The sequence below is a fragment of the Lycium ferocissimum genome, chromosome 11, assembly GCF_029784015.1.
Source record: "Lycium ferocissimum isolate CSIRO_LF1 chromosome 11, AGI_CSIRO_Lferr_CH_V1, whole genome shotgun sequence".
Lineage (NCBI taxonomy): Eukaryota > Viridiplantae > Streptophyta > Magnoliopsida > Solanales > Solanaceae > Lycium > Lycium ferocissimum.
In genome coordinates, this window is record NC_081352.1 from 46158188 (window position 1) to 46178879 (window position 20692).

A 20692-nucleotide genomic window follows, 5' to 3' on the forward strand; every position below is an offset into this window, starting at 1 on the left:
TTTTCTTTTACGACATTAATCTCTTTTCACATTTATTAGAGTAAGAATAAAAATGAAAAAATAATTAAATTCTACCTTATTTTAAAATATAAATATTTTAAGTATATTTATTTTAGTAAACATAACAAATAAATGGCATGGCGGAATAGCAAATGCAACAGTTAAATATCTAGAGTAGATCACAGGCTAATATAAGAAAAGAAAAGAAATTATATGGTTTAGCTACTTAACCTTTTGAAGAAAAGCAATAATATGGGGTCCACGTTTTTTCTTTGTACAATAATTTCATTTGCTCCCACCAATGGGTTGATACGCATGTGGCAATGAATCCACCATTATTGACTTAATGGGGATACTTTGGGAATTACATGAATATTGTTTGATTTTTTAATATGGGGTGCACATTTTTTATTTTTTTTTGATATTGCTTGATTTTTTTAATATGGGGTTCACTTTTTTTTTTTTTTTTTTTTTTTTTGACATGAGTTTGGAGGTGGTGGGGTCCACACTTTTTTTTTTTTTTTACATGAGTTGGAGGTGGACGACAGAACCAACCCCAACTCATGCTTCTAATATAGTAAAAATAAAGACCGTTTATATTTCGTCTTTTTAATGTTATTCCTCATTATTGGTGTGAGACGTATGTGTCTAAACTTATACCTAAAGGTATAAATTTTAAATCTTTTAGTTTGACTTCTTTAGCAGTTTTTGTGTTCAATTTAAATCGTTATTTCTTTTTTCCCGAAATTCTCTTCTTTACATTTTCTCTAAGCGTACCTTTACCAATTTCTGAACTTATTATCATTATTTTAATATCCTTTTTTTTTTTGCAATTGTCTCCTAATTCTTTACGCGAACCCCACCTTAATTTTTTTTAATCTCTACTATTATAGAAGATTGGGCCCCACCTTAAATTTTTTAAATTTTTTTATACCGCTTATATTTCGTCTTTTTGATGTTATTCCTCATTATTGGTGTGAGACGTATTTGTCTAAACTTATACCTTTTGGTATAAGTTTTAAATCTTTTGGTTTTATGACTTCTTTAGCAGTTTTTGTGTTCAATTTAAATCGCTATTTCTTTTTTCCCGAGCTTCTCTTCTTTATATTTTCTCTAAGCGTACCTTTACCAAATTCTGAACTTATTATCAAAATTTAAAGGGAAAAGGGTCAAAAATACCCCTCTACTTTGGAAAAAGGGCTAAAAATATCCTCCGAACTTATTTTGGGTCAAAAATACCCCTCTCATCCTTAAAGTTTTTAAATATACCCCTGTCTTGGAAATTATCCCCCAAAATAACCCGAAATCATTTTTAAACCCTCCATCATTTAAACCCGACCCAACTAAATAATTACCCATAAGATCTCTTATTCCCCCAATACGTAGGTTTGAAGTTTGAGGAATTGGGGGAATATGAGGATCTTGTGGGTTATTATTTAGTTGGGTTGGGTTTAAATGATGGAGCGGGTTTAAAAAATAATTTCGGATTATTTTGGGGGATAATTTCCATCAAGACAGGGGTATATTTGAAAACTTTAAGGATGAGAAGGGTATTTTTGACCCAAAATAAGTTCGGAGGATATTTTTAGCCCTTTTTCCAAAGTAAAGGGGTATTTTTTTACCCTTTTCCCTTATTTAAATATCCTTTTTTGTTGTTGCAATTGTCTCCTACTTCTTCATGTGGACCCCACCTCCTTTTTTTTTTTTTTTTTTGCAATTGTCTCCTAATTCTTTACACAGACCTCACCTTAATTTTTTTAATCTCTATTATTATAGAAGAGTGGGTCTCACCTTAAATTTGATTTTCTTTTTCATTTCTACTATTATAGAAGATTGAGCCCCATCTTAAGTTTTTTTAATTTTTTTTTTCCTTCTCTACTATTATAGAAGAGTACGGCCCACCTTTATTTTTATTTTTATTTTTTAAAATGAGTGACTGATGACCAAACTGTATAGAAACTCATGTTTCGATATAGTAGATTTATTCAAAATTGGTCCTGCATCATACTGCATGAGGCCCAAGGGACGAGGCAATCTTCTGATTTTGGCTTTTTTACTTTACAGGGCAATTTTCACGATAGTCCCTCGTTGGGGGCGGTCTTTAATTTTTGTCCCTCAAATTGTTGGTCTTGAATTTTTATCCTTTGCCTAAAATACTCCGAGATTCTAGATTCGAACCCCGGTTTAATCATAAAAATTAAAAAAAAAAATTGCAAGGCGAGACTTTGCAAAAAGTCTGTCTTATGCAACACACTTTGCTTAAGGCATAACTAAAAGTCTGCCTTTAGTTTTGCCTTATAAGGCAAAAAGCCTGTCCTACTCACAGTCTGCCGCATAAGGCAGACTTTTTGCAAAGCCTTGCATTGCAATTTTTTTTTTTTGGACTGAGTTGGGGTTCGAACCCAGAGCATCGAGATATTTTTGGCCACCTTTTTAAACGAAGGAAAAAATGAAAGACCAGCAATATGAGGGCAAAAATTAAAGACCAACCCAATAGAAAGGATAATCTGCGCAAAAAAATTGCACGATTTCCCTTCATACGGACTGGTCTTTAATTTTTGTCCCTCAATTCGTTGGTCTTTAATTTTTGCTCTTCGCTTAAAAAGGTGGCCGAAAATACCTTAAGGTTCTGAGTTCGAAATCCAGCAAAGTCAAAAATAATAATAATTTCGCAAGGCATAGGTTTCTATAAACCTATGTCTATTCGGGCGAAGTTACATAAAACCTATGCCGGAAACGGCAGACTTTGCCTTGTAAGGCAAGCAGACTTTTATTTATGTCTTAAAGCAGAGTCTGCCGCATAAGACAGACTTTTTACAAAAGTTTTGCCTTGCATTTTTTTTTTTTAACCGAGGGGGTGCGAACCGTAATCTCAAGATATTTTTAGCCACCTTTTTAAGCGAAGGATAAAAATTAAAGATCACCCAAAAGATGGACAATCCGCGGAAAAAAATGTACTTTGCAACTAAACCCCACCTATTTTGTCACTACATGTCAAATTCCTTTGGTGAAATTTGTTGCAACTTCTTTCACACCCTTTATCCCATTTTTAAAATTTAACTTTTCCTTAAAGTCAAACCACCATAGGGAACGGGTTTGTTACGCTTTGCAACACAACTTTACTTGGTAAAATTTCTTTATCAAAGTTATAATATTTTAGTTAATGCCGGGTTTGTTAATATAACCCTCGGAAGCACAATCACTAAAGTTGGAGTAGAACTTAAATAGATAATATTACAGTCCTATGAGATCGTTATTCAAATTATAAGGTCACGAGTTTAAATTACAATAGTCTCCGGACTCCTATTGTGCAATTGGACAATCTTTTTATTTACTTGCTAACTATGTAAAAATCCTACATGTTAAATCCGGATGAAGATATAATATACATTACTATATATAATTAGCGAGAATGTAATGAGTTTTGTCGTCCTTAGTTACTTCTCAACTTTTATTGTCGGGGATCTTGCTAACCAAATGGTTTGCACTTTCAATTTTGCCCTTGTATTTGATATTTATTGCATCATATGCCAAAGTATTTTTCAACAAATCAAGACACTTCCAAATCTATTTTGATAATATATAGTCCCTCAAATTAACTTTTTTCAAGTGGATATGTATTTTTTCTATCCCATAATATTACCCCTACTTTATTTCTTTATTACTTTAATTGCCACATTGGGTAATACAAAATTGAGATCCTTTAAAATGCTTCCAAGGTTGTCCAAAATGATGACATCATATCTAATAGAAACATTTGTGACAAAGATAAGAAAATACAATAATTTTAAAGAACTCATTTACTGTTGAAAAAGTATTCTGTAGATGATATTTTCACTTGGTAAATTTAAAATTACTGTTAAATTTCTCATGCTCTTGTTTATTAATGATCTTTAATTTGTATTTTGAAAAAATAAATTTAGGTATGATATTTTAACACAATTTTGTATAATAGAGAATGAGCTTCAGGATCGATCCTCAAAATAATAGAAACGGAAGGAACAAATTATTAGATATGTCGTCGCATTAAGACATGATTAAATAATTTTAATTTAATCGATCCTAACTCATTTGAGATTGATAGCTTAGTTATACGGTTATTATGATGTAAATTATACAAAATAAAATTCCACTAAGACTAAGAAAAACGAAAAAGAAATACATTTCCTCGCATGCATTTTTTGAAAGGAAAAGAAAGTTTAACATCTAATTTTTGATATTTTTAATATAACTTTTTATGATTTGATTAGAATTAGCATCTATTAAAATTAGTTAAGAGTATAATATTTTGAAATTTTATTTATTTTTATTTATAGTTAAGTTCACTAAATCTCTCAATGAAAGAGTAAATATAGTGTCTATAGATGTATTTAGACCTAGGCTTTAATCGTCATATTTTACCAGCACATGATGATGAAATTACGAGTGTTAATCAATATATATATCGGAACAATCTATTTTTATCTTAAACTAAAATTATATGTTAACAAAATTCATAAAATGCTAAAATATCTTTTCAGTTTACAATTATAGTTAGTTTGAAATTGTTTTTCATACTTCAAATTATGTTAGTTTACAAAACATCAAATTAGATGTGCCTTCTTAATACTTATTTCCTGCAATACTTGCTTCCTCATAAACAATTCTTTTAGTAATTATCGAATTATGTGGCCAACTTACATAGTTAACGATACATAATTAAGAAGCAACCATATTAAATGAGTTGTGCTAGAAAAGAACGCAACCCAAATTATTTTTTTCTAATTATGAGTACTCTTTACCTTGATCTTGGGCCCAGGCTCAACACAGGCTTTCAGGGACTAGTACTACTATATATAAAGGAGGATATCCATTTTTTGTAATCCTCACATGATTTTTTCTTGTCAGTTTTACCCCTAATGAAAGTTTGTATGCCTTGTAACTCCTCAAACATTTTGGTAAATTTTAAGAACTTTAAGGACTTTTTACATACCACTAAAAATAATGATTTCATGAAAAAGATGATAGTAGACCCCACAAACAATCATACATATTTGAATTAAAACATTGTTCTTATAATATTATTTATTATATATTGATGGTATTTACCATTTATCATTTACTATATTAAATTTTTATTCCTCCGACTAAACGTAAAGTTTATTTCTTTTTAACTATTTTCTCCTATAATTATATGTCGTATATGTTGTCAAAAGTAATTACTACAGATTTCACTCAAGGTAGGATTAAATTCTAGATTAAAAGAATAAAAAAAAATAGTTTATATCATTGTTAAATACTTTAAAAAGGTATCAAATATGTAAATTATAGTCCTTCTGTCTCAATAAAAAATGAACTCCAAAATATGGTAGTTAATTAACCTAATTTTTCTTGCGCACAATTTTAACATAAAACTTACTAAATATTTTATTATATTAAAAGATGAATTATTAAAAATTATTTTTATATATATTCTAAAAAATGTTTGAAAACAAAGTTAAGGAAAATACAATTGATTTCTAAAGAATAATAATACTAAACAATTGCAAGAAAAAAAACACTTTTTTTTGCAAAATATGGCATAATAAATATTTTATACAATTTAGGATAAAATAATTATTACAACTAAATTCCATAAGAAGGTTCAAGATTTAGAAAAAGGGGGGAAATGTTATTTATTAACATGCCTCTTTTGGAAGGAAAAAGAAAGCTTAAAATAAGAACAATTTAAAATCATTGACTTTTTAGTATTTTTTTATGTGATTTAATTTGAAAGAACATCTACAAGAGTATCTTGCAATACCATGGCTTTTAATTATTTATATTTATTTATAAGTTAACTTTTTTGATTTCAATATTGTAGCATTATATATTTTTGACATTAGTTAAATACAGCATATCTTTTCCTAAAAATAAGTTAGCCAATACGGATTCAATTCAGAGAAACACATGAAATTAATCTTACATATGATAAAACTCAGTTTGAATCATTGGAGATTATAATCTCAAATAAAATAGAAATTAGAAGAGCTTAAACAACGAAGTAAGAGCAGATTTTTTGAATAAAAAAAAAAAAAAATTTAATTTTTCACGTTGGTTTGGGTCGGGGCTTAGCACGGACCAAATGATACTAGTTGGTAATGATACTGTGTGAACCTTCTATAATATGCACACCATATGCATATGACATTTCGTAGAGTATTCAAGTAAACAGGTTACAATAAATTTATACTTTGAAATTGTCCGTATCTTTTATAATACACGCACACCATATGAACGTGACATTTTCGTGGAACATTTTATAATATACTGATGCTATGTGTCTCATAGAAGCAAACAAAAAACTAAAAGAATAAACATTTGAAAAGAAAAGGAAGTTATTCAAGACACATTTTAAATACGTCACCAGTAATAGTTAAGAAATCGGCCCTAAAGGTAACTTGTGGAAAATTGAAGGTATGCTTGGTGCACTTTCGCAAAACACACACTTTGCCACATTCAAAGACTTTCATACGCTTGATTTAGAAGCTACGAACCACTACTAAAAAGCCAACTTTTATTCTTTTAGTCACTGTATTGGAATGGTTTAAAACCTCTCAACGTATCCTATAGTATGATTCTTCCTTTAGCTTGACGAAAAAAATTTCTCATGTTAGTTCTAGAAGGGGGTTATCTTGCCTTTTGTAATAGCGTATTCTCGTTAACAGCAATTATCATGTCATTACCATTTACCAACACTTAATTCTCCTTCGGTGAAATCTTCATCATAGCGGATATTTATATCAAACCAATCAATGTACGACATGTATTTGCATATATACCTTTGTCATTTAACAATGGTTAATAAATGAATATCTTCACTTTATATAAATCACTAAATTATGATATATTGAATTAATTTTGTGTAATTACTCGACACGGATAAGTATTTACCCTTACGCTACCTCAATTGCCTTTCTTGTCTTCATTTCATTGAATTGACCATTTACCCCCTTTTTTATTTATCTCTCTCTATTTAGAAAGATTATATATTCTCAAGCTTAAAAAAGATGTCTTTGATTGTAATCCTTGAAGCATATCTAGTTAATCTTCTAGTTCTTGGTTTTTTCCTAAGGTCTTTAAAGACTTCCCAAATTATAATTTGCCAATTTTTTTTCGATTGACTTCATGCTTGTCCAGTTCTTGAATTTAAATTTTATGTAAATTTTGTGGATAAGCATGTAACAAATTCGAGTCCGGAGCCAAAATGGCTTCTTTTTACAGCCATTACACCAAAATGGCATGCCTTTTTTTTTTTAAACCCAAATGGGTATATTAAAAACGAAATTAAAAAAAAAAAAAAAAATTGTTGCATTTCGTGCAACATTGCACGAAATGCAACAAATTTTGTTTTTAACCGTTGGGGAAGGAAAATATTAAAGGAAAATGGTTATTTTAAGTTATTTTAAGTTTTTAACCGTTAAAAACTTAAAATAACCATTTTCCTTTAATATTTTCCTTCCCCAACGTCTCTCTCTCTATTCTCTTCCTATTTATACACCACAACCCCTTCTCCTCCACCATATATTAGAAATTTCAAGAATTCCTCCATTAAATTTCTTCTCTTTGCCATCAATTTTCTTCCTTTCCATTAATCTTTGAACCAATGATTTATAATACTAGACTTGTTTGAAATCTTTAAATTTTGCCCTTCGGCTAACACCCATAGGTTCCAGGTTCGAACCCACGTGCAGTCAAAATTTTAAAAAAAATTCGCAAGGCGAGTTTAAATTTCGCTATGCTTTGGGACCCGCATACTTTTGTTAAGGAATTACCAAAGTTATGCCGGACAGCATACTTATGCCTTGTGGGCGGACTTGGCATAAGTATGCGAGATTAAGATAAGTATCGGTCCCTAAGATAACTTTGATAATTCCTTCACAAAGTTATCCGGTCCAAGATACAAGTTTGCCCATTAAAAGTATGCCCCCATCGGCATAAATTTGTTAACGAATTATCAAACTTATGCCGATGGGGGCATACTTATGCCTTATGGGCGGACTTTGCCTTGAAGCATATATATGTATTTGTCATTCCAAACTAATTATGGGTTGCATTGTATAGCAGTATGTTAATTGTTAAACACCACAGAGGCACGAACCCATTGTCATTAACGTGAGATACTAACTACTATTCGCTTAATTCGAACAATTTATTGTTAGGTTTTGAAGTATATATACGAAGATCCACACGAATGCAGAATATTGATTTGTTAATTTCTTTGGGATATAACTTAATTACCACAAACTCACCGTCATGGACGCAAAGTTTTATGGTTACTTTAAATTTAATAGCTCGATTCGAAAAATCTAGTACTCTATATTCCGTTAAGTTGGACATATCGCTTGGGTTGCTTGTCTCAAGCCGAATTCATACTTATGTTAATTGTTGTTAATTTGTAAACCGAGATTAAGCATGTGAGTTGGAACAATATCGCATAAGAAGATTAAAATGCAAGCTCGATCCGAGGCATACTTTCTTAGAAATGCAAGCGAATATCTTTGGAGGGCAGACTTTTAGTTATATTTAGTTATGCCGGATCCGACAGACTTTTAGTTGTGTTTAACTAAAAGTCTGCCGGAGGGGGCAGACTTTTAGTTATGTTTAGTTATGCCGGGTCCGACATAACTTTGATAATTCCTTCACAAAGTTATGCCGGGTCCAGCATACAAGTTTGCCCATTAAAAGTTTGCCCCATCGGCATAAATTTGTTAACGAATTATCAAACTTATGCCGATGGGGGCATACTTATGCCTTATGGGCGGACTTTGCTCTTGAAGCATATATATGTATTTGTCATTCCAAACTAATTATGGGTTGCATTGTATAGCAAAGTATGTTAATTGTTAAACACCACAGAGGCACGAACCCATTGTCATTAACGTGAGATACTAACTACTATTCGCTTAATTCGAACAATTTATTGTTAGGTTTTGAAGTATATATACGAGGATCCACACGAATCTGCAGTAATATTGATTTGTTAATTTCTTTGGGATATAACTTAATTACCACAAACTCACCGTCATGGACGCAAAGTTTTATGGTTACTTTAAATTTAATAGCTCGATTCGAAAAAATCTAGTACTCTATATTCGTTAAGTTGGACATATCGCTTGGGTTGCTTGTCTCAAGCCGAATTCATACTTATGTTAATTGTTGTTAATTTGTAAACCGAGATTAAGCATGTGAGTTGGAACAATATCGCATAAGAAGATTAAAATGCAAGCTCGATCCGAGGCATACTTTCTTAGAAATGCAATTTGAATATCTTTGGAGGGCAGACTTTTAGTTATATTTAGTTATCGGATCCAGCAGACTTTTAGTTGTGCTTAACTAAAAGTCTGCCGGAGGCGTACTTTTAGTTATGTTTAGTTATGCCGGTCGGCATAACTTTGAAATGAAACGTGCTTTCACCACAAGGATAGTTGTATTTCTGTTCTTTCAGCTGTTTATGGCATTGCTAAAGAAGACAGTTAATGTTGCACGAAATGCAACAAATTTTTATTTTTTTTTTTAATTTCGTTTTTAATATAAAAAACGAAATTAAAAAAAAAAAAACAAAATTTGTTGCATTTCGTGCAACATTGCACGAAATACCCATTTGGGTTTAAAAAAAAAAAGGCATGCCATTTTGGTGTAATGGCTGTAAAAAGAAGCCATTTTGGCTCCGGACTCTTCCCTAACCCCTACGGTTAATGTTCAAAAGCGGTTATAAACCCATACGAAACTACTCAATCTACCCCCATCCAACTTATTATAATCAAATATAAATTAACAAATTGAGCACATCAAATTGATATAAACTTCCTTACTATTTCCACGTGGCGACAAACCAATTCACCAAGTAATGGTAGTCCTCCAGCCTACTCAATCTGCCGTATGGCCACATCCATTTTGCCACGTTGTAAATCCCGTTAAATCATTCTTCAAACTTTATGGAGTAAGAAAAAATTAGAGAGGCCACCTAAGCTCTACCCAACTAATTTGGAGTTTTGGACATTCACCCTATTATGAAGTGTGTGTGTATATATATATATATATATATATAGAGTCCTCTGTTGCAGCTTCAGACAAACCAAAAATATACCACTTTCGATAATTCTTACACTTCTTACCAATAATTATTCTTATCAATGGATTGGACCAGAGGCCATACCATAGGCCACGGCTCCTCCGCCTCCGTCTCTGTTGCCAAATCACGTTGGTCCGATGAGGTTTTCGCTGTCAAGTCCATGGAGCTATCGAAGTCACAGTTGTTGCAAAAGGAGCAGAAAATTCTGTCCAAATTGAGCTCACCTTACATAGTTAGTTACAAGGGGTACGATGTTACAAAAGAGAGCGACAAACTAATGTTTAATCTTATGATGGAGTACATGTTGGATGGTACTCTTTCCGATGAAATCCAGAGAAAGGATGGTCGGATCAAGGAGCCGTTGATCGGGTATTACACGAAGCAAATTCTGCAAGGATTAGAATACCTACATACAAGAGGCATAGTACACTGTGATATAAAGGGACAGAACATTTTGTTAGGTAAAACCGGTGCCAAAATTGCTGACTTTGGTTGTGCCAGGTGGATTGATCCGGTAGAGAGGGACAGTGGTGCAGAGCCAATTGGTGGAACACCGATGTTTATGGCACCAGAGGTGGCGCGTGGGGAAGAACAAAGGTGTCCAGCAGATATTTGGGCATTGGGATGTACTATTATTGAAATGGCAACTGGTGGATCACCATGGACTAATGTGACAAACGCAGCTTCATTGCTTTACAGAATTGCATTTTCAGGGCAATCCCCTGAAATTCCAAAGTTGTTGTCTTTACAAGCAAGGGATTTCTTGAGCAAGTGCTTGAGAAGAGATTCAAAAGAAAGATGGACGGCTAAAGAACTCCTCAAACATCCATTTCTTGAAGAATCCAGTTTGAATTGTATCGCAAATCAAGATTTTGTAACAAGCTCACCAACAAGCATTCTTGATCAAGACATTTGGAATTCAGTAGAAGAATCAGAAACTGTGGATTTTTCAATACAAGCAGTATGCTCAATGGACTCACCTTTTCACAGAGTAAGAGAATTGGGTTTGAATTCAGGAGAATTTAATTTGAAATGGGATGATGATGAGAGATGGATCACAGTTAGAAGAAGCAGTGAACAACTCGAAGAGAGGTGAAGAAGGCAAGGTAGCTCATGGAACAATGAATCTTGCTGTAAATTTTGTACTATACAACAGTGTACAGCTCTATTAACCAATTGAATCCTACATGATATTCATTAGATTTTTCTATTATCTCTTACGAAATTTAAACTTTGATCTTTAAACTTTTAAGTAGCATTTGTTAGTGAGCTTGTAAGAGGACAACGTGTAACCACTTAACACCACTGACACAAAATTAGCTTGAGTAGTACGGCTTGGTTGAAGGCCAATCTTGAGATCGTATTAGCTGAGCAACTAGCTTGGGCTTCATAGCATAATAATTAGGCCTAGAATATCAATGAGATAATGTTGAAATCTTTGCAATCAGTTAAAAATGAGGGTAAATTAAAGAACACTGACTACTACTGATAAATAGATTGAAATAAACTTTAAAGTTTAGTGGTTTTAGGAATTTAGACATGGAAAAGAAGAAGAGATTAAAAAAGGATATAAAAACTAAGATAAAAGGTAGACAGAGACAGCGAAAGATGCAACAAAATGGTACCTGGACATGATTAATTTCTAGTGACCACTTTTCAAGTTTGAAAGAATTGTTCTCCTATTGGCTCTAAGGAACAACACAATTATTTAATTAACCTCCTTTTTTTCTTGGTCTGGCCGTTATTTTAATTTTTATTCACTGTACATCACCCGACCCTTTAAACTAAAGTGACAACCAAAGAAATAGTACTCTTTCTTTCTTCAATTTATAAAGACGTTTCTAAGAACTCGAAATTTAAACCGCATAAATAAATTTTTGTGCAACATTTTAAGATGTATTTTTTTTACCAAAATGAGATGGAAAAGTTGCAGCTTATAAGTAGTATTTTTCATGTAGTTTTCGATTATATAACTTTTAATTTTAAAATATTGAGTTAATCTGATCCAATTTAGCTTCAAAGTTTAGTCAAATTAACTCTAAAAAAACTAAAAGTGTCACATAAATTGAGACGGAGGGAGTAGTAAATAACCGCACCTGGAGCTCCAATGGGATGGGTGTCAAATGGGACAGGTTGGGATGAATTTTGAGGGGTCAAATAAACTTAGTAAGTAAATAGGTGTGTTATTCACCAATCCAAACTTAAATGTGGAAAGATTATATTTTCGTCGTCTAATTTTACCACCCTACCTTCAGATAAAACCTATCATTTGATGCGCTTGACACTTACAATTTACCAACCTCAAATATTGAAAAGGTGTTAAATAATTCGTAGATGAGAATGATGACAAGTTACCTGTGCTGTTCACGTTTTACAAAAGTGTCCCAAATGGAGAAAGGAAATATGTATATTCAACTTCATGCCAAGTGTGCTTACTGTAGTTATTGGGCATACTGCTGGTGCTGCGATGAGCGTTACGTATTACTATTAGTCAGGGAGAAGCAAGAAGCTGTTTGTGTAGTGGGACAGCTCAGCTGCATTTCATTTTACTACTTATAATTATTACATCGAATCTGCTGTACTCAGCAGTACCCACCACAAGATTAAAGTGAGATTTGTCTGAAAGCTAAAGTCACACGTGAGGTTTAACTTAACTAGTCCATCTGTCAGTCCTCGAATAATTTCAGGCGCCCAAGTTTTAATCCTTGAGTGGGAGTATTTCCAAGTGCCAAGTTTTAACCCTTAATACTCCCTCCGTTCACTTTTATTTGTACACTTTTGACGAGTCCGGAACCAAAATGACCCCAAAAAAAAATTTTTGAACCAAAATACCCCAACAAAAAAAAAAAAAGGTGACATAAGTACCTTTAAAAGTAATTCTTGCGCTAAAGGACTTAACCGTAACGGCCGAAAGTTAAGTCCTTTAACGCGCAAAAAGCCGCGTTATAAAACCGTAAAAAAAAAAAAAAAAAAATTCTTTTTCTATAGCGCAGTATTTTACTGCGATATAGAAACAGTAAAAAAAAAAAAAATTGGCCAACTTTATTTTTTGCAACACTTAGTGTTTTTTTCATACTTTGACCAACGATTAGTTATGTGTCAAGACTCCGAAACGTCAATATTTTATATAGAACCTGATTTTTTTTTTCTGCGTACAATAATGTAGGCTCAATACATCAAGGATACGTAGGATCGTTAGTTTAGGGGTTGAAAAGGTGCCCGAAGTAAGTTTTGTTTGAAAACTTTAGGTTTAAGTGTTCTATATACATACACGTCCATTTTTGTTTAAAGACTTGTTGTCATTAGCTTAAAGTTTTTTATTTTTAGGGTTTAGATTTAAGTGTATTATTTTTTAAAGCGTAACTTTATTTCGAATATACGCGATTTTTTGCGCTCGGACGTCCGATTTACGCGCGATTTTTTTTTTTTTTGCAACATATTCGAAATAAAGTTACGCATTAAAAAATAACACACTTAAGGAACACTTAATGTTTTTTTCCATAAAAAGATCGCAACATCTTATTTTAATAAATCTTTTCTTTGGAACACTTAGTGTTTTTTTCATACTTTGACCAACAATTAGTCGTGTGTCAAGACTCCGAAACGTCAATATTTTATATAGAACCTGATATTTTTTTCTGCGTACTATAATGTAGGCTCAATACATCAAGGATACGTAAACGTTCGGATCGTCGTTTTAGGGGTTGAAAAGGTACCCGAAGTAAGTTTTGTTTGGAAACTTTAGGTTTAAGTGTTTTATTTTTTAAGGTTTTGATTTAAGCATGTTATTTTTTAATCAAGACATAACTTTATTTTGAATATAAATCTAATTCTAAAAAATATAGGGAGAAAAACTAGTTGTAAAGTGGTCAAACTTTAGATGGTCATAACTTTGCGCTGGGATGTCCGTTTTACGTGATTTTTTTTTTTTATCTTGCGTGTTTTTTCGAGATCTACGTGGACAACCTGCCGCAAGTTGGTTTGGCCGAGCCGATTTAAAAAAAAACACTTGTTATCCTATTCAATTTCAATTTTCCCCCAAATTGGCTTGAAGTTTTTAGTTTTTTTTTACTTATAATATGATGATACGCAATAGGTTTCAACGTAAAAATTCTGGGGCAATATAGCTGTGAATGTCAATTTCACTTTTGTGGTTTCAATTTTTCAAAATAGAACTGACTAATTTTCTCGACATATAAAGTTAACTAAAATAACATTATAAAAATAGAACACTTAAATCTAAAGTTTTAAAACAAAACTTACTTCGGGCACCTTTTCAACCCCTAAAATGATGATCCGAACGTTTACGTATCCTTGATGTATTGAGCCTACATTATTGTACGCAGAAAAAAATATCAGGTTCTATATAAAATATTGATGTTTCAGAGTCTTGACCCACGACTAATCGTTGGTCAAAGTATGAAAAAAAACACTAAGTGTTGCAAAAAATAAAGTTGGCCAATTTTTTTTTTTTACTCTTTCTATAACCCAGTAAAATACTGCGCTATAGAAAAAAAATTACTGGTTCTATAACGCAGTATTTTACTGCGTTAAATGATTTAACCGCGCAGTTACGATTAAGTCCTTTAGCGCAGTAAATTACTACGCTAAAGGTACTTATGTCACCTTTTTTTTTTATTGGAGTATTTTGGTTCCAAAGGTTTTTTTTTTGGGTCATTTTGGTTCCGGACTCCACTTTTGACTGTCCACACCCCTTAAGAATTAATAAATGAAGTATATTTTATCATAATACACATATTAATTGGTGTATGACCTCAATAGACTTGAAAAATGACTTGGAAATGAGTAATTAATGTTAAGCGTACAACAAGAAAAGAAAAAGTTTGTCTTTCTCTTGATAAGCTAAAGCGGACAAGTAAAAGTAAAAATTTAGTTTTAGTGTAGTGAACAAGTAAAAATGAACGGGAAGTAGACAGTTGGCGCTGGCCTCTCAACCACCGTTATTTGGTAATATCAAACTAAAACAAGTGGAGAAATTATAAAGAACAATGTGGCATATTGTTTAGAGGGATGTACATATAGTTTGGTTAGAGCATATACGTACGTGGTAGTTAGTTATGGTAAAATTGGTTAGATTAACTTGAACATCGTGATTTTGTGTTCAAACTTCATGTAGGGATCTAGTAGCTCAGTTGGTTGGCTACCTGAACTTTCACCTTGTTGATGAGGGTTCAAATCTCCACGTTGTAATCCCTTTCCCATTTCCCCTTTCCCTACCCCCTATGTAATAAAAACAATTTGAAAAAAAAAAAAAAAAAACTCTTGCTTGATGATTTAATTTGGACCTTTTTTGGGAGGATTGAGTAGGTAAATTTGGACTTATTTTGGGGCCCTGCATTGGGTAGGTTCCTTTCTTTTTTTCTTTTGCTTATTAGGTATTTCCCATATAATTTGATTAGCCTTTGAACAATTATTCACTTATCTTCTGTTTTTCAGATGTAAAATATTTCTCCAAGAAAAGAAAGTTGTTAATTAATTGGTAAATGTCATTTATAGAAAAGAGTTTATGGTTTTGGAAACAATCATTTGAAAATATCTCAGCTTTCACGGAAGCTCATGATATATATTTTGACATATTTCCTTGTCCCTTTGTTCCATTAGTCACATTTGCAGAAGCGTCATATACTTTATTTCCATGCTGAATGATAAACCTTTTGATATTTCGTGAAATAAGGGTTTTCTTTCCTTTTTTTTTTTTTTTTAAATTGAAGTGTGTCTCTAATTAAGGTAGAGCAAATAAATCAATAGAGAATAATCAGAAGTGAAAAATAACTACACGCTAGTCATGCAGCACATGTTCAAACCAGCAATAGTCATTACTAGTAGATAAATACTTCATTATCTATAGTGCTTCTTATTTCTTAATACGAAAAAAATTAAAATAATGGCTCTGAAAGTCGAAGACAAACGAATGGAGTTGGTTTGAAGAGGTTTAGATAATGCGGTTCCAACGAAAAGGGAATTGTCATGAAAGAAGTTGCAACTAATGTCACCAAAACTGCATTTTTCACTCTACAAACAAAACAATCCACCTATTTAATTTAGTTGTAAAGTGCACGCTAACCAACTAATAGTAATTCTATATCTATTTTAATCTTGACTATGTCAGTTATCAGTGATTACTGCTCCCTCCGTCTCAAATTATTTGTCGTCGTTATTAAAAATTTATAGTTATCTGAAATTACTTGTCGTTTTATAAGTTCAAGGCATAATTAATTATTTTTTCTCCATTTTATCTTTAGTAGAATTTTGTCATTAATGGAGGTGACACATAAATAGATTAATATTTAATGGAAAGTGATTATAACTTAGACATAAATAAGGGTAAAATAGGCCAAATACCCCTCTTATTTAATATTTCTTAAGGGGCGTGTAAATCAGCAACATATAATTTGAGACCGAGGGATTAGTATTTTAATCAGGTTATACTCCTTAGTTAGTGTCACTTTATTATTTGGGCATAATATTTTGTGTAACCAACTCATCTGAATGCTCAAATTGTTAGAGAGAATATACTTTTATACTTAACTAGGTAATTAGCCCGCGCTGCGCGCAGTCATTGCTGACCTCATTAAGTTTACGAATGATCCTTTACTAATATCCGAATGAGAAAAATAATGTAAAGACATATTCTTGTGAAAACGAAAGATATCTAAAATAATACTTTAGAACATAAATTAGAAAATTTGGTATTGCACTATTGTAATATGTTTCTAGAAACTTTATAAAGAATGATTACAAAAAAAAAAAAGTTAATCACTGAAAGGACTACAATCTAAAATTCAGTAATATTGCTGATGACTGATGAGACATTGTTCAAGTGGTAAGATTGAAATACCGGGAACTTGATAATAGTGAGCAGATAGAAGAGCAGCCGGAAACAATATGGGCAACACATCTCATTCAATAAACTACAATTCTGTGAAACTAAAAGAGACACCATGTATTATTTCGCTGATGGAGAAATTTAAATCGATAAGAACTTTACTTCAAAAAATGTCATCATGTCACCCTAGAATACATAAAAGATAAAACAGAAGCCTCAACCCTCATCAAGTATAAGATGCTGCTCCATATTTTCACCAATCTGTTTGTATACTAAATAGAACCATCTCAATGATGGGAAGGCAACGGAAAGAACAAAAATAGAACAGCCTTCAACAGATCCCTTTATTTTACTTCCTCAGAAGCTAGAAAGTTTCATTGTACCGCTACTCAAATACTAAACAAAATTACATTGCGGTAGAGGTGACAACAATATTCTAATTTTCACTGTGATGTAGTTCCTCTTCACTGTTACTTTCTAACATGCCAGAAAATATTCCAAATTCAGAATCTGTAGTGCTGCAATGAGGTGACAACAATATTCTAATTTTCCCTTGTTAAGATCCTCAACCAATAAATTTGAAGACTTATGAACAACTAATACCAATAAACTGCTCGAGCAACTAATACCAATAAACTGCTCAAATAACTCAAACACTGACAATCTAACAAAGAAGAAAATGATACAATATTCCTCATGTTTTATGGGTATTTTGTTACACTATCCACAAAATAGCGTAACGCTCGACAACTACTTCCAATTTTGCTTGGTAGAAAATGCCACCAGAACTGACAACAAACTACATAATTCATAGGGACCAGAGCATATTTTTTGGTCAATAGTATATAATACATGACAATGTTTATCAAGTATTCAGCTTAGTGCTCTGTATATAAACACATGGGATACAGTAACAACGGACGTCTAATCAATGCAGAGGAAGATTGTAGACGATAATCCGGAATTCCAATAGCATTAGTCGGGCAACAAACATGGTACAACATACATGTCAGAGTAAAAAGCTTTTCAACGCAGGCTTACCAAGTAGATCCATATTTGATAAAAAAAGAATGTGAACTATGAGGAATAACAATACAAGAAATGAAACAATAACTTGACTACATCCTACCACACAAAAAAACAACAACGTGACAACATCCTACCACACAAAAAATACTGTGTAACTGAATTTGGGAGTTGGAGAAATACTGTGTAACTCAAAAGAGAGCTTACGACCTTTGCTTTCATGTATTGGAAGGGATGATTAGACTTGCAAGGACGTGAAGATAGAGTGTGCTTAGTCATTAAGAAGGTGTTAACAACTCCCTATCCACAGCAATGTAAGGATATTCATCGAAGATTTCTCGGATCAAAACAAATTTTTTTTCCAGCAAATTTCTCTAATTTGAATCAAATTAAGCGACATTTTCCAGAAAATTAAATCAACAGAAGTCACCAAATCTCAAAACACAAAATTTCAAAAGTCAAATTGATATTTTTGTCCCTTGCAAGGGGAAAACTTTAATTAGAAGACGACGAAGCATCTTATCAAATAAAATAGTAGTTGCAAATCTGCGAAGCTTACCTAAAGTCGTAATACACTCTAAAGTCTAAACGCATCACAAAGGAAATTACAAATATGAAGACAGTCATGATTGTACAGCCAACAAAAAAGGAACCTCTTTTCAACCCTCACTCCTAAATGCTCTAAATTCACTTTTTTTAAAGAAGTTAAGAGCTGACAGAAATATATAGTACATAGTTGAGAACACAATCAATTGTCATGTACTATTTAAAGTCCAAATCAAAAACGCTGAAAGACAGCACCAAGAACCCAAGACAAGAGTGTATGCACAGTAGAAATTACTCTCCGAAAACATCTTAAAGGGATCACCGGCAGTTGAAGTTAAGAAGTAGATCAACCCAATTAAAGAGGTGCAATGATAGGGTTATGGACATCATAAGACACGTTTTGGGCTGCTAAACCAAATCAAATAACGGGGAAAATAAGACAGAGAAAACAATAGAAATTTGATATAAAGCGAAAAGGCAGATTCCAAAATGGATAACCTTGAAAAGCCAAAAGGATGCATTTTTCGTTACTAATTTGCAAGAACAATTTATGGAACACTGAAAAGTTTTATGAAAAACCTTAAGTTCTTATGAGATGCAAAAGAAAAAGAAAAAAAAATGTCACAAATCAGGTACACGGAAAAGGTCCGAATATATCCCTAAACTATGCGAAATTGAGCAGATTTATCTTTCGTTAATACTCGGGCACAAGCGTGTCCCTGCCATTCAATACCTGGTCAATTCGTGTCCTTAGATAAACGAACCCACCAGTTAGCTTTTGTGAGAAGAGTAAATGTTTTAGTTTTCTAAAGATTTTACGGTTTTATAAATCTTTTTTTTTATGTTGTGAGAATTACGAACATGAGATGTGGGATAAGAAATTAGTTGAATGGGATTAAAAAGGTATAGATATATCACTAGAGCCATTTTCAACTAAAAAATTAACATCTGAATAAAAGCACAATATGTCATTTGAACTATTTTGACAAAGTATAGAACAGCCTCTACGAATTAAAACATAAGGATACAAATGGCTCAAGCTGTCATGCATAATAATGTCACATTAACAGCATCTAACAAATGAACTTTAATATAAAATGTTTACTTTAACTTAAAACTTCACGCAACACATTGTTGGGATTCCATTTTCCAGATAAAGACAAGAAGAAATTGCACGGTTTGCCCTCCAAATGGGCTGGTTTTAAATTTTTGCCGACATGGGCATAACTTATGGATTATGATGCGAAAATATAAACTTATGCCCCAAAAAAGTTATTTGTACGACGGGCAAAAAGTAATGACCAGCCCCAGATAGGGACAAAAGAGCAAATATCCTAAATACAATTCAAGAGGGAACAGTTTAAACCAACTTCTTAGTGGACCAGAAACTTTTGCTTAGGTTTGGATAGGGGCCGCGAGAACGCAGCCCCCCACTGCCACAAATTATGACATAGGCTCGACCACTTGGGCCGACCTTAGGTGGGCACCCCTTCAAAGTGCAATGAAGGTCACCAGCCTAGCCCATGGACCTTATTGATCTCCCATTGACCCCGTCCAGGTAAGTATGTTGGCTGGATTCTCATCCCATTACTTATACTACAGCTTTTGTTCTTCTCTACCCGGCTTGCGATGTGGGATGTCATTCAAAATAACATTGCTCTGTTCAGCTTTCTGTTTGTAAATAGAAAAAGAAAACCAACAGAGCCTATATTTGATTCTCTTTTAATACAAGAAATGACTTCTTACCCCGAAAACGCAGGGACACCTTACGTTCTTGAACCTATAACCATTTTTCGGCTAACCTAGCCTCCTCCGTCCCTCGGGACCAACGAGAGAGCGATACAGAATATTCACACGGCCCGTTGTCCATCGATTATGCCTTTCGGCCCGATCTTAGGCCCCGACTCACCTTCCATGGATGAACTCATGAGGAACCCCTTAGGTTTTCGGGGCATTGATTCTCACCAATGATTGTGTTACTCAAGCCGACGTTCTCGCTTCCACTTCGTCCACGACCGCTCGTGCGAAGGCTCTCTCTAAGCAACAGTGTGGCATCACAAAAATCACGAGAACACTATATATAAATTAATCTTGAAAATTCAAGTGTCATGCTATAGATACACAACAACTAAGTTTTCTGAGTAATCAATAACATATACAACACACTAAACTAAGCAGCA

The 20692-nt window shown here is 32.9% G+C and overlaps 1 protein-coding gene and 1 non-coding gene across 2 annotated transcripts; one reads left to right on the plus strand and one right to left on the minus strand.

Annotated features, from left to right (window-relative positions):
- The first annotated feature begins 9943 nt into the window (after positions 1-9943).
- Positions 9944-11293, plus strand: LOC132037492 (mitogen-activated protein kinase kinase kinase 18-like). Its single transcript, XM_059428028.1, has one exon. It carries the CDS (start codon positions 10155-10157, stop codon positions 11187-11189), a length of 1035 nt encoding a protein of 344 aa, XP_059284011.1. The 5' UTR covers positions 9944-10154; the 3' UTR covers positions 11190-11293.
- Positions 11294-19917: 8624 nt separating this feature from the next.
- Positions 19918-20078, minus strand: LOC132038713 (U1 spliceosomal RNA). Its single transcript, XR_009410202.1, has one exon. It is a non-coding gene; the product is annotated as a U1 spliceosomal RNA (small nuclear RNA).
- Positions 20079-20692: the final 614 nt, after the last annotated feature.

Coding starts and splice junctions, on each gene's coding strand:
- LOC132037492 (XM_059428028.1), top strand. CDS start 10,155: ATGGATTGGACCAGAGGCCATACCATAGGCCACGGCTCCTCCGCCTCC.